At 38.2% G+C, this 15,237-nt stretch overlaps 1 protein-coding gene across 1 annotated transcript in view; it reads left to right on the forward strand.

Annotated features, from left to right (window-relative positions):
* Positions 1-2,969: 2,969 nt before the first annotated feature.
* The window catches only part of KIF24 (kinesin family member 24), a 33,496-nt gene continuing 21,228 nt past the window's right edge, over positions 2,970-15,237 (forward strand). The window contains exons 1-4 of the mRNA XM_080940249.1: positions 2,970-3,011; positions 3,297-3,933; positions 7,794-7,977; positions 15,011-15,108. Of these exons, the coding sequence (XP_080796375.1) occupies positions 3,320-3,933; positions 7,794-7,977; positions 15,011-15,108 (896 nt within the window). The 5' untranslated portion in view covers positions 2,970-3,011; positions 3,297-3,319. The remainder of the gene's footprint in view (positions 3,012-3,296; positions 3,934-7,793; positions 7,978-15,010; positions 15,109-15,237) is intronic.

Here is a 15,237-nt window from a genome sequence, read left to right on the forward strand (position 1 = left end):
AAATACAGTAAGTGATTGTAGCTTGTTACACACTTAAACCTCCTTTGTAGGACTGTATGATGATGAAGGAATACAATGCCCAGAACAGTGTCTAGTGTATACTAAATGCTCAGTAAACTAGATGTTGTTATGGTTTCTGAAGCACCATGTTTGGTTTTTGAATGCACCATGTATTGCATGTTAGGGGCCATTTCATTCATGATAGAAAAATAGTATCTTTCTAGCAAAGATAGGTATTCTAGGTAAGAAAAAAAAACAGTAATAAAGGGATTGGTGGTTTTAGTTTTGCTACTGTGTAAGATGTTTGGAATAAACTGATAGAAAATGTCATTTTGGGGAAAGCTCCTGCGCTGTCCTGAAAAGATGGGCATAGCACACACGCGACAAGTGATGAGAAGACCTGGCATCGTTCTTATTGCTGGGAAGGACGGAATAGCAAAGCCAGCTTCAGAGGCAGCTTGGCAGTCTTTATTGCAGAACTGTATGTCTTATCATACAGTCCAGTAATTATGCACCTTGGCATTTACATAAAGGAGTTGAAAATTCTGTTCACATGAAAACCACATTGGTGTTTATAGAAGCTCTATTCACAATTGCCCAAACTATAAACATCCAAGATATCCTTCATTAAGGGAACAAATAAATAAACCAGGGCACACTCACATGTGGAATGGGTTTTGCAGTGAAAAGAAACAAGCTAACAAGCCATGAAAGGCTTGAGGAAATCTGAATTATGAAATGAAAGAGCCAGTCTAAAAGCTGACATGCTACACGCTTCCAATTATATGACATTCTGCAGAAGAAGGAACTGTGGAGACAGAAAAGATTTTTGGGCCAGGTTTGTGATAGATGCCTTTAATCCCACCAGCACTTGAGGCTGTGGTGGGCAGATCTCTGAATTGGAGGTCAGCTTAGTCTGCAATAATGTGTTCCAGGACAGCCAGTGCTACACAGTGAGACCTGCTCCAACTCCCTTTCTGCCCCAGACAAAGAGTTTAAAGCTCTGAGTGTCGGTGATTTGGGCTAAACCTAGCAGTTCTTTACTTGATCTCACCTAGAGTCACTCCTATGGCTGTAATTTTATAGGGCAGTGGTTCTCAACCTGGGGGTCTCGGTCCCTTCAGGGGTGAATGACCTTTTCACATGGGTCACTTAAGACCATTGGAAAACAGATATTTACATTACAATTCATAGCAATAGCAAAATCAGTTATGTGGCAATGAAAATAATTTTTATGGTCACCACACCATGAGGAACTGTATTAAAAGGTGGCAGCAATTAAGAAGGTTGACTCTTAAATCATCCCTCCAGTTGGATAGTCTTAGGATACCTTCTCTTGCACATCTGTTGTTTTTTTTTGGGGGGGGGGTTGGCTATCAAAGTAGTAGTGGTAGTGCATGATCCTCTGGCTACTGGCTAGACTTCTTCACATGGCAGTAGAAGAATTCTAACAGCAAGAAAAACTAAGGTGGCTCTCCACCCTTCATGGCAGTCAATTTCGCTGTATTCTATTACCCCAAAGAAGTTAGAAGGCTATTCTAGATGCAGTGGGAGGAGAAATATACTCTACCCTTCATAGAAGGACTACAACAGTTTTATAGGCTTCTTTTGCAGAGGGGAAACCCACTGCTGAGAGATGTCAGAGTCGGTGTAGGGTGTGTTGCTTGAACCCTTTGGTCTTTTGTTTTGCCTAATTAGTATTTCCTCCAAATTTAGTCATTCAAAGCTCCTTGGTTGTCCTTGTTATACTGTCATTAACACAACACACACACACACACACAGACACACACACACACACACACACACACACACACACACAGTTTCTCTTAGAACAAAAATAAATTAAAATGAAAGCACTTTTTTCAATAATTGAATTTTGAAAACTCAGAAGAATTAAACCATTTTGAAAAAAAAAAAAATATATATATATGGGGTTTGAGGGATGACCCAGTGATTAAGAGCACTGGCTTCAAGAGGATCTGGGTTTGATTTGAAGCACCCACATGGCTGCTCACAACTCTAGTCTGTACCTTCAGTCTGAAGAGATCCATTTCACTTTTCTAGCCTCTGTGGGCATCAGGTATACATGCAGTTTACTGCCATATATGCAGACAAAACACTCATACACATAAAATAAGTTAAAAAAAGCTAGTCATGGTAGCTCATGCTTGTAATCCTAGTGATTGGGAAGTCAAGGCAATAAGATTTTTCCCAAGTTTGGGGCCAACCTAGGCTGCAGAGTAAAGTCCAGACCAGGCTAGGCTGTTCAGACACATAAGCAGAGGGCTGTGGAGACAGCTCCGTGGTTAACAGTATGTTCTGTTTCTCCAGAGGACTCGTGTTTAGGTGCTAGCACTTCAGCTACAGGGGACACAACACCGTTTTCTAGCTTCAAAGGACTCTACAATTATGCACTCACAAGCACATTTAAGATATTGATGAAATATCTTAAAGTATAATTTAAATATCCTTAGGAACTTGAGCTTGATTAACAGGAGTAATACCTGCTCAGAATTCTGACAGTAATAGACAAAAATTTTGTATTATTACCACATCACCTGTTAGTGTTTAATTAAATTCCTAGTGTTTTAAGTGCCTTAATGTGAGTTGTTCAATTTTGTGTTGGTAGTATTAATTTCCTAGGAAAATTATTTGATTGATATTTTGTTCAGGTAGACATCTGTGACCACCTTTTAGAATTATCTAAAATACTGAATTGGTTGTTTTTACTTTTCTTACTTACCAGTACATAGCAGATTAAAAATACATTTTTCTCTGAGCTGTGTTCATTTATAATCCTTGTGGTTGCTATTTTATTCTGCTGTCTACTCTGAAAGAGTTCTTAGCCTTTGTTCATTAATCATAGGAAGCAGGTGTACAACATGCCTTGCCCTTAAGTGGAACATCTAAAATTAGTTCTGCTACGATCAGTGGTTGGGAACAAAGTTTCAGCAGTGTATTATATGTGCTAAGCAGATACTGCAAAGTTAGAAGAAACTCTCAAGCAATAAGTAAGTGGTCTATGTTATGTCTGTGTCCATATATTAATTTAAATATATAATCAGGAAGCCTTTTTATTTAACAGATGAGCAAATCACAACTGTTAGTTCAGATGCTCTATATAAAAATGGCTTTGCTTATAAACTATGCTGTTTGATTATCTATTTCAGAAGAAAAATACCTAGGAAACTTGAGATGATAACAGTTTTTCTGCATATTTATGTGTTTTAATCTGTAAAGGAATATAATCTGATTATTCTTATATGGATGACTTCTTTTTCTCTTTTTCTTCATAGTTTATATAAACCTAGTCACGAAAATGGCATCCTGGTTGTATGAGTGTCTTTGTGAAGCTGGGCTTGCACAATATTATCCTCATTTTACTGCGCTTGGCCTTCAAAAGATAGATGAATTAGCCAAGGTTACAATGAAGGACTACTCCAGATTGGGAGTCCATGACATGAACGACCGAAAACGGCTCTTCCAGCTTATCAAAATCATTAAGATTATGCAGGAGGAAGATAAAGCCCTTAGTAGCCCAGAACATTCTCTTCAGGCAAGCAGCTCGTACACCAAGCCTCGGGAATTCAGATCTGGGCCCCGAAGACAACTGCATTTTGATTCTCCTTCTGAGAGCAAAGACAAAATGGCCAGCAATGAAATGGGCAGTTTATCTAACTTCTCTGTCAATGAACAGAAGTCCACTTACCTAAAAGTGCTGGAACACATGCTACCAGAGGACTCCCAGTACCAGACAAAAATAAAAGCCCCTGATGCCTCTACTGCAGATGCTTATGTGCAAACAGGAACTAATGCTCCACTCTTTTCATCAAATTACTTTTTTCCAGAACTGGGAAATTGTGATATTTCCATTATTCAAAGAGTCTCTCACGTTTCAGGGTACAACTATGGAATCCCTCATTCTTGTGTCAGGTAATACTTTATTTTTATATTTTTGGGAGAAATAGGGGAAGACAGCCTAAGGCAAAGACAGATTTCTTCTTCATGACCAGAGGCGTGCAAATACTCTTAGTAAATGACTATGACATGTGATTGGTAGTTAGCAAGTGGAAAGAAGCAAATTTATGAGGAACTGGGATTTTTCTGGATGGCAAAAAGTTGATATGTACATTGTTCATGTATATCAAACAGCTGCTACTTACCAGGGCCTGCTGTAGTCCTCTAGCTGACCTGGTACTACTGCTGCCTAGAGTGTAACATGACAGCTTAGTGTACTCTAGAAAGCAGAGTAGTCATCCTGCTTTCTACAGCTGAAAAAGAGTCACACCATTCACAGGATTTTTTTTTTTAAGGCCTTCAAATTCATACCAGCCAGATGATCTAGATAGCCCTTAAGGCCAGAGAGCAGATAGTTAAATGAGTAGTTATTTGAACAGTTAGGTTATCTGTGTCCATTGAAACAGGACCCTGATTCTGGCTGCAGTTGTTTTTGTTTTTTTGTTTTTTTGTTTTTTGTTTTTGTTTTTTGTTTTTTTGTTTTTTTTTTTTTTGTTTATTAATCCAGCCCTGAAAAAACAGATGAGTTTTTTGGTGATTACAAAGAGTAAGACCTTTTGATGGCAATTAAAGGTTGTGAGTCAGAATGGCAGTAAGCTGTTTTCACCTAGCGCTTCAAGATAGAAGTTTAAATAAGACCCTTGAGAGGCGAAATATGGAATAATACCCAATGCTAAGAATGATATAGTAGAAAATATGTTCCTTTAAAATATATCACTTGTTATATTACTATGAAAGAAGCACACACACACATACACACATATTCGTTTGGTTGGGTATTTTGTTTTTGTTTTTCGAGACAATTCCTTTGAATAGCTTTGGCTGTCGTGGAACTCACTTTGTAGATTAGACTGGCTTTAAACTCACAGAGATCTGACTGCCTCTCTGCGTCTGCCTCCTGAGTGCTGGGATTGGGTGAAAGTACAAATGGTAATTCAAAATACTTGTTCTAGCATAGCATAGACAATTTAGTACTGTTTTCTTCTTTTAATTGTAGATTGTAAATATGAAAGGTAAAAGAGCAGACTTTCTTTTTACTATTTTAGTCTTTTATTGAACAACACATAAAATATAAATTACAATTATTTATAAAAACATTACTTTTCAGTGCTTAGCACATTATGACTTAAAATGCATATTTTAATTTAAATGTTGCCATTATATTTACAAATATTAGGTGATAGCTATGATGTCTGACTCTAGGTATGAAGATGATTAAGATATCTGAAGGCTCTTAGATGTTAGGGTGCAAGGTAAGAGATGACAGACAAACTTAACCATTTGTGTCAGGCGTGGTGGTACGTGCAAACCCAGCACTCAGACAACAGGCTGATGAGCTCAAGCCCCAAAAATGCCCTATCTCCAAATCAAATGAATGAAAAAAATACCCACTAGGAAGAGAGCACACTTTCTTCTTTGCCTTTTAAACTTAAAAATTCATACCACAGACCTTTTGTCCATGAAACTCACCCTGGAATCCCTGCACAACTCTAAAAACGACTAGCTGGGCATAATACAGGTGTAATCCTAGCACCGCAGATTCTCCAGCCACAATGTAAGACCTCGTCCCAAAGCCTCACAAATAAAATAAAAAGGACTGAGCATTTTCTTTCCTCTTTGAAGAGCTTCCTAAGGGTAGACTATTAATACTAAACATTTAAAGATCTTGACCCAAAACCCTTGTTTAAATGAGAATAAAACATAAAAAAGTAGATTTTATAAAGGAACAAATAATAATATGAAAAAAGGTAGACTAGGTTCCAAAATAATCAGTTAAAATATTCTTTTTTTTTTTGTGAAAAATTAAGTGCATATGTAAAGGAAGAGAACAGGAATCCCCACGGGCTTCTCATCAAGTCCCGTGTCTTAGGTGATGCATCAGGCTTTATTCTAACTGAAATAGTAAGATGTGCTTTCGGATGTCTTAGAATCATGTGCTAAAAGTTTTGGAAATTTGTTTGTTGTGAAAACTAACTTAGATCCTGGAAAAAAAAATAGCTATCTAGCCACTTGGAAAGCTCAGAAAATCAGAATTTATTTGAAACAATTATATCACTATATAGTTTTGTATTAAAGTTTTTGTAAATTTTGAGAAACTATTATTAAGGGTTAGGATTTATAAGGGACTGTCAAATAAATTTTAAAGTGTAAAGGAGGGAACAATTGCTAATTTATTCTTTTACACAGACCAAAATTATTAATCCTAATAAAAATAACCTGCATTCAAAAATCTTTTCAGAATGAAAACAGATCTCCCTTCCTTCCTTCCTTCCTTCCTTCCTTCCTTCCTTCCTTCCTTCCTTTTAAACAACCTAGTTTTAGAGACGTTTTTATGCGAATGGTTGTTTCTTAGGTATACCACATAAGACTCAGCAAGTAAACCTTGTGAAAGATGCTGGGTGTTGAATCATTCACTGAGGTCCGTGAAAGAATGCATCGAATAAGAGATTGAGTTAATAGTGGACAGGATCAGTCATAAAATTGTTCCGAGAAGAAATACATGGTTTATATTCTAATGAATGAATACATTCATATCAGGGTGAGGCAAAAAAGAAGTGGGGCTGGGGAAATAATACAGTCAGTAAAATGCCATGTAAACGGGACGAGTTCAATCCCCAGCACACATGTAAAAAGCCAGTGTGATAATGCATGCTTGTAATCCCAGCACTGAGGAGGTAGATGGGTGGATCTCTGGTGCTTGCCCTACATGCCAATGAAAAATCCTGTCTCAGAAAACAAGGTAGTCTAATCCTAAGGAGAACCACATCTAATGTTGTCTCCTGGCCTTCACACACATAGATGAACATACAGAGACACAAGAAAAGAAAAAAAAAAAAGTAACAGGACTCGGGGATGGGCCAGGTGTACCTATGGGGTATAGGAGGTAAAGTACATTGAAACCCACCACCTAATTGAAACACTTAGTTTTAATCCAATGAGATTAAAAGAGGAAAGGATGTAGGGTCATTTGGTTGGTAGACTGCATATTTAGCATGCCCCAGACCTTGGATTTACTCCCCAGCATCAGATAAACTGGGTCTGGTTAAGTACATGCCTGTGACACAAGCATGGTTTACAAGAGACTATGGCTCAAAACGAACATTCTTCAAACAGGAATTTTGATTAATGGTCAAGAAAAATGTTAAGTGTGCAAGAACTGGATAGAAAGGGAACAAGGAAACACATGGATTTGGGTTTGGAAAGGCCTTGCTGTTTTAGCAGTAGAATATAGGTAGATTTTGGTGAGTAACCAACTGTCGTTTAGGGGACACCAAGAGCACTAGGAGCCAAACACAAACGTCTCAGAGGTAAAAGAACTGAGACTTAGTTTCTAGCTGCCCCCCCCCTTCTTCCCTTCTCCCTTCCTTCCGTCCTTCCTCTTCCCCTTCTTCTTTGGTAGGGTAGAAAATGGGGCTGTGTAAGTCAAAGATGGAAACCAGAAGTTAGCTAGTAAAAACTTCTTTATTGCTGGCATTTAATATGGAATTATTTACGTGAGCTTGGCATATAGGTGGCATAGGCCTGTAGACCCAGCACTTGGTAAGCTAGGGTAAAAAGGGCCAGCCTGAGCTACATAGCAAGTTCTCCAGCAGTTTGAGCTACAAAGTGAAACCCTGACTCAAAACAAAACCAACAAACCAAACAAACAAACCACTAATATTTATATTAAAACTCTAGGCATATTAAAGATACTATAAGATGTACTCACACTTTGACTATCTAAGTAATTGAATCCTTTTCTTAAAAATTAAAGTCTATTTGTAAACATATATCAGACAGATCACCTCAGAGAATCCTTGGACTGAAATGGAGAAAATCAGAGTTTGTGTTCGAAAACGGCCTTTAGGTGTAAGGGAAGTACGTCGTGGAGAAGTTAATATTATTACTGTAGAAGATAAAGAAACTCTGCTTGTACATGAGAAGAAAGAAGCAGTTGACCTCACACAATATGTTCTTCAGGTAGGATCTTTCACTTAAAGTGTTTCAAACTAATATTATCAAGTATGTCAATTTTTAAAATTATATTTAAATGGTTGTTCTAAAATCTAGTTCTGGTTCAGGTATTGATTATTTAATATTTCTTTGTTTGCTGGATTGTTTATTTATTTTGAGGTCAGATCTCACCCCTGCTAGAACTAAGAGATGTAACTGCTCTTGATTTTTATTCTAAGTCATTGATACCTTGGTCCTTCATTCTTGAAAAATGTATGCGTATTTAGAATTATGATATGCATAGTTAAAAAACCATGATCCCTGCATTATGCAATGAAGCTCTACCATATAGTCACTTAGCATGTTTATGTGAATAGTAAAGTCAAGGATTCAGAGCAGAGAATTAAAAATTTAAAAACTGAAATAAAAACAAAAAGAATGTCTCAGTAGTTATTGATAACCAGTTGTTGAGAATGACGGTCATATACTTGGTCTCCTTTTCCCCTGCGGTTTTTTCTGCATTATGCAACATGAATGTTTTACTTTCTTTTTGTTTTGTTTTGTTTTGTTTGAGTCAGGGTTTTCTCCTGACTGTCCTGGAACTCGCTCTGTAGACCAGGTGGGCCTCAGATTCAGAGATCTGGCAGCCTCAGCCTTCTGAGTATATGCGCCAACATCACCCAGCTGCCTGGTTTTTATTTTTGTTTTTTGGGGGTTGTTTTTGTTTTGTTGTTTGTTTATGAGTCAGAATATCACTTTATAGCCCTGGCTGGCCTGGAACTTGTGTGGTCCAGTCTGTCCTTAGTGCACAAAGATCTGCCTGCTTCTTCCTCCCCAGTGCTGGAATTACTAATGTCAGCTGAGTTCTTGTCTGTTTTTTTAAACAAAAATCTCACTGTGTAGCCCTGGTTGTCATAGAATTTGTTAGGCATGCCAGGCTAGACTTGAATTTGCAGCTGTCCTTCTGCCTCTTTCTCCTGAGCACTGCCATTACAGGCATGTGCTTTCCACGCTCAGCAGGTGATGGCAGCTCAGCACTCTCCTGAGTGAGTTCTAAGGAAGGGTCTGACTCTATAGTCCAGGATGAGCATCCTGAGTGTTGTTATAGGCGTATACCAGTATGCCCATGTCTTGAGTGAGTATGAATCCTCTAATTATGGATAATATCTTTTCACATTTAACATATAAGGGTTTAATAAAACACTGCTCAGATGCATAAAAAAATTTAAACTATGAAAAGAGTTTGGTGCTGAGAAGAATTTATTTCAGGTTAGCAAGTACCCATGTACCACTTCTAACAAAGCATCAAACTCCACAACTGAGAAGAGACCATATAATCATAATATGTTAAGATTTTGGAATCTTGGGGACAAAGGAAATGGCAACACAAGGATAAGGAGCTGAGTTCAGACCCCAGCCCTCCCTTCAAATGCTGGACACTGGTAGATAGCTGTAACCCCAGCACTGGGAGACGGAAGCAAGAGACAGGCTTTCTGGCCAGTCTAGCCCATTGATGATCCTTGGGTCTAGTGAAAGATCCTATTTTAAAAATGAGATTCAGAGGGACAGAAATGCCCAACGTCAGTTAGTGGCCTTCATGTGTGTGTGCACAGGTATGTGCGCATGCGCATAGACATAAAGACTTTGGAACTCAGAGTTTCTTTTACTCTGCATCTGCTTTCTTAGTCTGCCTTCTTAAACATTCATACTGAACATTCATTCTTTCTCTTGTTCAGTTACAAAATCTAGTGACTGGTAACAAGAAAAATGTGGTGATGAATAGGCTGTGCGGGCAGTTCACCTCAGTCAGCTGCGGTATTATTCTACTGCAGTAAATCCTTCACACTGAAGTCAAATTGTTGAAACTTACCCTTCTCTCAAACTTGCATTGTTCTTACAAAAATTGAGTTTCACAGTGGCATCTAGCGTAATCCAATAGTCGTCCAATGGGCAATAAATTACTGGGGCACTGTACCGCCAACCCAATCATTTAAACAAGTTCATTGATTGTTGATCAATGCATAGTCTATTAGGTTTCAGTGGAAGATACTTACTTTGCAGATAGTCTAAATGATCAATTAGTGGTAAGGCTAGTTAGTTTGATGGCTGCTATTGCCATGGTGATAGCTCTGTCCAATCACCATCTACCCAAAGCCTCCTTAATGACACTTCAGTCACAGCAACTCCTTCGGGAGGTGTCATATTATCTTTTGTACTTTTCCATTATCCCCAAACACAATCACCTTACTCCTTTGTCATTGCCATTGATCAGTATGTATTGAATACCCATAGATTCCATGGCATTTTCTCTGCTGTTGAACTTTGGACCTCTGCTCTCATAGGTCAAAGTCCTTATTTGTCAATGCTGTGACTATAAAAATATCTTTTCCTTTCTCTAAAAGAAGTCTAAATCGAACTTGAGGCTAATAAAAGTGATCCCAGTTCTTTAGGTTTTATTTTGAAACTTGCTCAGGAAGTAAGTTAGAAAATTTGTCTATGTAGTTAAATAACCTCTTTTCCAAACAAGCATGTCCACCACATACTCATTAAAACTTTTATGCAAGCACAATAACTCAAAAAACAAAACTAATTATTTTCCTCTCAAAATTATTTCATTTTGTTTGATTGTTTTGTTTTACTTTTTTGTTCATCCCTGCCAAATACTGGAAATTCATTCAGGGCCTCACTTGTGCTAGGAGAATAGTTTATTGCTAGCCTGCATCCCAAACTCTACCCTACTTTCCAGTTTAAACAGGGGATTCATTCCGTTCATTCATTCATTCATTCATTCATTGAAAGAATGTATCACTACCAAGTCTGCTGGCTTGGTATTTCCTCTGAAGCCCAGGTTATATACTTGTGATTCTCTGGCTTTGGCAAGTCCATTCAGAGTTCAGATATTACAGTCAAGTACTACCATGCTTAGCTAGTCTTTTAAATTTCTGCAGGGCTCTAGAGTTGGCTCAGTGGTTAAGAGTACTCCCTGTTCTTCCAGAGGATTTGAGTTCACATGTACTTCCCAACTGTCTGTAAGGCCAGTTCCAGGGGATCAAACACCCTCTTCTGGTTTCAGTGAGCATCTGGACATAAGTAGTAGATACTCAAACATATCAGTAAAAACATAAATGTAAAAGGATCCACAGGATCAACAGAAGGCCTGTTTTCTGTTTTGGTTTTGGTGTTTGTTAAGACATGGTCTCACTATATAGACCTGGCTGTCGGAGAACTCACTATGTAGATCAGGCTGATCTGGAACTCACAAGATCCACCTCTCTCTGCTCCCAAGTGCAAGAATTAAAGATGTGTGCCACCATGCCTCTAATTTCATGAGACAAAAAGGAACACATGCTCTCTAGAAAGGCACTTCTTGTTGTTCATTGGTTGGGTTTTTAGAGGAAGATGGGTAGGGGGCAAAACAAGATGTTATCATGTAGCCCTGACTGGATTAGAGGTCATTATGTAACGCAAACTGGCCTCACACTCACAGAGATCTGCTTGCCCCTCCCTCCCAAGTGCTGGGATTAAAAATATATGCCACTATGCCTGGCCCTGGTTGGCTGGTTCTTAAGACAGCCTCCTTATGTAGCCAATACTGACTTAAACTTGTGATTCTCTTGCCTCAGTGTCTCCAGTGCTGGAATTATGTATGTATACCACTGTCCTGGCTTAGTTCCTATTATTTAAATTTTTAAAAAATCGTACTGCATAGCTCAAAAAGTTAACAGGGGCCGTTTCTAAGTACAAAGATTCACAGACAGTTTGATTTTCTTCTTGTTTTCCATATTTCAAATGTTATCAGTAATTTTTTGAAGATGGTTTCTACATAGCTCTGGCTATCCTAGAACTCACTCTGTAGACCAGGCTGGCCTTGACTTAAGAAGATTCACTTGCTTCTGTCTCCCCAGAGTTGGGATTAAAGCCATTCCTGACTAATTTGTGTCATTTGTATATTGATACTTTCATATACAAAGATAGGATAGGAGTTGAATATGTACATTTTGATCACTTTCTTTGGTCTCATATTTAACTGTGAAGCAGGAGAATGAATGAATCTGGAAAATATATTAATGTGGAAACCCAGACTCAGACAGGTAGCATATATTTTCTCTAGTTTTGTGTGTGTGCTGCTGAAGCGAATGACACGTCTTCTCTCTCATACGTACATCTTCCTGTTTCATTTTTATGTGTGTGTGTGGGTGGAAAGAGCTAAAGGGGCCATGAGTTAAGGAAGGGGGAGAAGGCATGAAGACAAGGTGCTTACTAGAGGTGGAAGGAGAGAGATGGGAAAAGAAAGAGAGGAAGGAGAAATTTTTTTAATCTGGAAAGTCACTGAAGACAAGTGTGGGTTTCTTTTGGAGACGGTAAATATGTTGTAGAAATAGATTATGCTGACTGTTGCTAAAAATGTTTTGTTTTGTTTTTGAATGAAAAGTGATATGGTTGACATTTCACATGATCCTGACTTCTCTTATCCCAGCAAAGATTTATCTACAATGTGTTGTTTGCTCCTCCGTTGTGTAACAAACTGATTTCACATAGAAGCAAATTCAGGTTTTTACCCCTGCATAAGAGTTTGTTTCTCTCTAAATTTAATTTATTCACAATCCTTTGTGTATTGTGTAATTAAAATACAACTTTTCATTTAAGGAAAAATATGTTGAAAATGCCATAATAAAACTTTTATTTTGTCTGCTGATTAAAAATTAACAAACAAAAACACGAATGCTAAAAACACCGTGGGAGCCAGGGAGCTGACTCAGTGAGTGAGCATCTTGTTGTGCAAGCATAAGGACTGAGTAAAGAGCAGGTGTGATTGTGCACACTCATAACCCCTTTGCTGGGGCTCTGACAGCCAGATCCTGGGGCTCATTGACCAGCCAACCTAGAAATGGCAGCTTTTAGATCAGTGCGAAACTCTGACTCAAGGCAGTAAGGTAAAGAGTAATAGAGGAGATACTGATGTCCTCCTCTGGCCTCTGTATATACACTTCCATGTGTACAACTCCCACCACCCCCAACACACAGTGTGCCTGAGATGACCTTGAATACCTGATCCTCTTGGTTCTTCCTCTGAAGTTCTGGGATTTAGCCCAAGAACTAAAGCCTTGGGCTTTATGCATGCAAAGCAAGCATTTTACCAATTGAACTACATATCTAGCCCAGATCTTTTTATCATTCCTCAGATTCATTCTCTAATATTCCAATGTTTGGTGATGGTAAATGGTAAACCTGGCTCTGTGATATCAGTTTCTTCTCAAATGACCTAATTTCCATCCCAATGTAATATAATAGTACAGAAAAGGTCATTGAACCTGGGGAAGAGTGAACCAAATTCAATTTGCCAAAGTGCAGTTTTCTGGATCTGGCTATACAATTATCTAATTAAATAATTAGAACAGGTTCAAAATGAGGCAATAGAAAGGCCCTTAGTCTCACTCATTGTATAGTAGCTGTCATATTTCTGTAGTTAGCTTAAACTTTCTTAGTCAGTATAGTTAGTTATGTTACCATCATGGCAAACCTCTAAATTATGCAAAAATTATAGTTTCTGAATTATTGCTTTGCAGATCCAGTATAATGAGATCACCCTGATTTTTATTGTAGCCCCTTCTGTCATTTCCAGTCATTTGCCTTTTTGTTTGTTTTGTTTTCCCATGGTTGTCTCCTCCCAACCTCACCAATGAGTGACTGGAGTCTCGTCACAATCTAGTCTCATTGTGAACTCAGATTAATCTCACAGTGAAATAGGTTAGATCATCCTTCTCCTTTGTAAAATTCCTTACTTTATCCTCATTGTTTCTGAATTGTTTCTTCTAACTTCTTTAAGACTAATGTTCAAGACTCCTAGCACTTAATCCTAACTCACTGTTTGAGCATTGTACCACTCTTCCTGTCACTGGAGTCCTGCTGGGTGTTTGCTGTCTTCCTACACAAAAACTAGTTAAATCCTTGGCTTTCTTTCTTTGACCTATTGCTTATACTTCTTCTGTCTGTATCTTTCTCTCTCCTCCCATCTCCATCTCTCACACCACCACATCCAGTCTCATGTCTTTCCCAAGAAGAAGAAATGTTTTTCCATTGAATTATATCCTCCCTCCACTACAGTGCAAGACTTTAATAGAAAGGACTTGAAGGGGTATACAGAAACTCTACTTGTATTCAGTTTTTCTAAAACTGCTAAAAAATTATTGTTAAAATAAAAACAGGGCTTGGAATGCAGCTGTGTTGGTAGAGTACTTTCATGAAACTGTGTTTAATCCAGAGCACCATACAAACCAGGCAGGGTGGCACATTCATGTAATTCTAGCACTTAGGAGGCAGAGGCAGGAGAATCAGAAGTTCAGACTATTTCTTGGTTGTATAACTTCTAAGTCAGCTTGGGGCACATAAGACCATGTCTCAAAATAGTAATAACAGTTATCAAACAGATCCATTAAAACAAAAACTGTGACTTTCCCTCTAGCTAAATGCTTGATAACTCCACCTCAGAGTATCAGGAGACACTGAGGACGGGGCGAGGACGGGGCGCAGTACCACAGCCGTCAGGACACATCCCCACTTATCTCACCTTCCTAACATTGTGCTCAGCACCTTCAGGAGCGGGGGTGGGGTAATTCTTTACCTTTGGGCTCCTTCAGGCTCCTGTTACAGTATACATACACGTGCTAGCTGAGTGTTTGTGGGGCTGCAGGTTAAGATATATAACCTACAGAATGAAAGTTGATCCCTAGAACTCACCCAAAGTTTCATATATATTGGCCTTGCCAAGTCTGTAAGAAAATCCTTCTAGGATTAATTTTTTCCCCAGACCCAATTATATTAATCAGTTTACTTCCCTTAAGAGAGAACGAAAGTTATTACACTGTAAGAACATATATTGACAGTGGTTGGAAGCAGAAAAGGACAGTCATTTAACGGTTACTGGTTATTCATTTCTCTGAGTTTGTCAGTCAGTTATTTCCTATTGCTTAGAAATGTGTTTAGCTTTTCCCGTGTGTTAATAAAATAGTGGTGGTGAAAATGCACATGTATTGCTATAAAAATCAAGTTTATTTTTCAGCATGTTTTTTATTTTGATGAAGTCTTTGGTGAGGCATGCAGTAATCAAGATGTATACCTGAAGACTGCTTACCCCCTCATTCAGCATATTTTCAACGGGTGAGCCAGATCCATTACTTCTCTTCATTTCTATTTTTTATTCTCCATGAGCTCCATTAATACATGAATGCCTTTTTAGTTCTTTTAGATTAAATATTAGTTTATGCTATAACCTAATGAACTTAATTA

Source organism: Micromys minutus, assembly GCF_963924665.1.
Source record: "Micromys minutus genome assembly, chromosome: 28".
Classification (NCBI taxonomy): domain Eukaryota; kingdom Metazoa; phylum Chordata; class Mammalia; order Rodentia; family Muridae; genus Micromys; species Micromys minutus.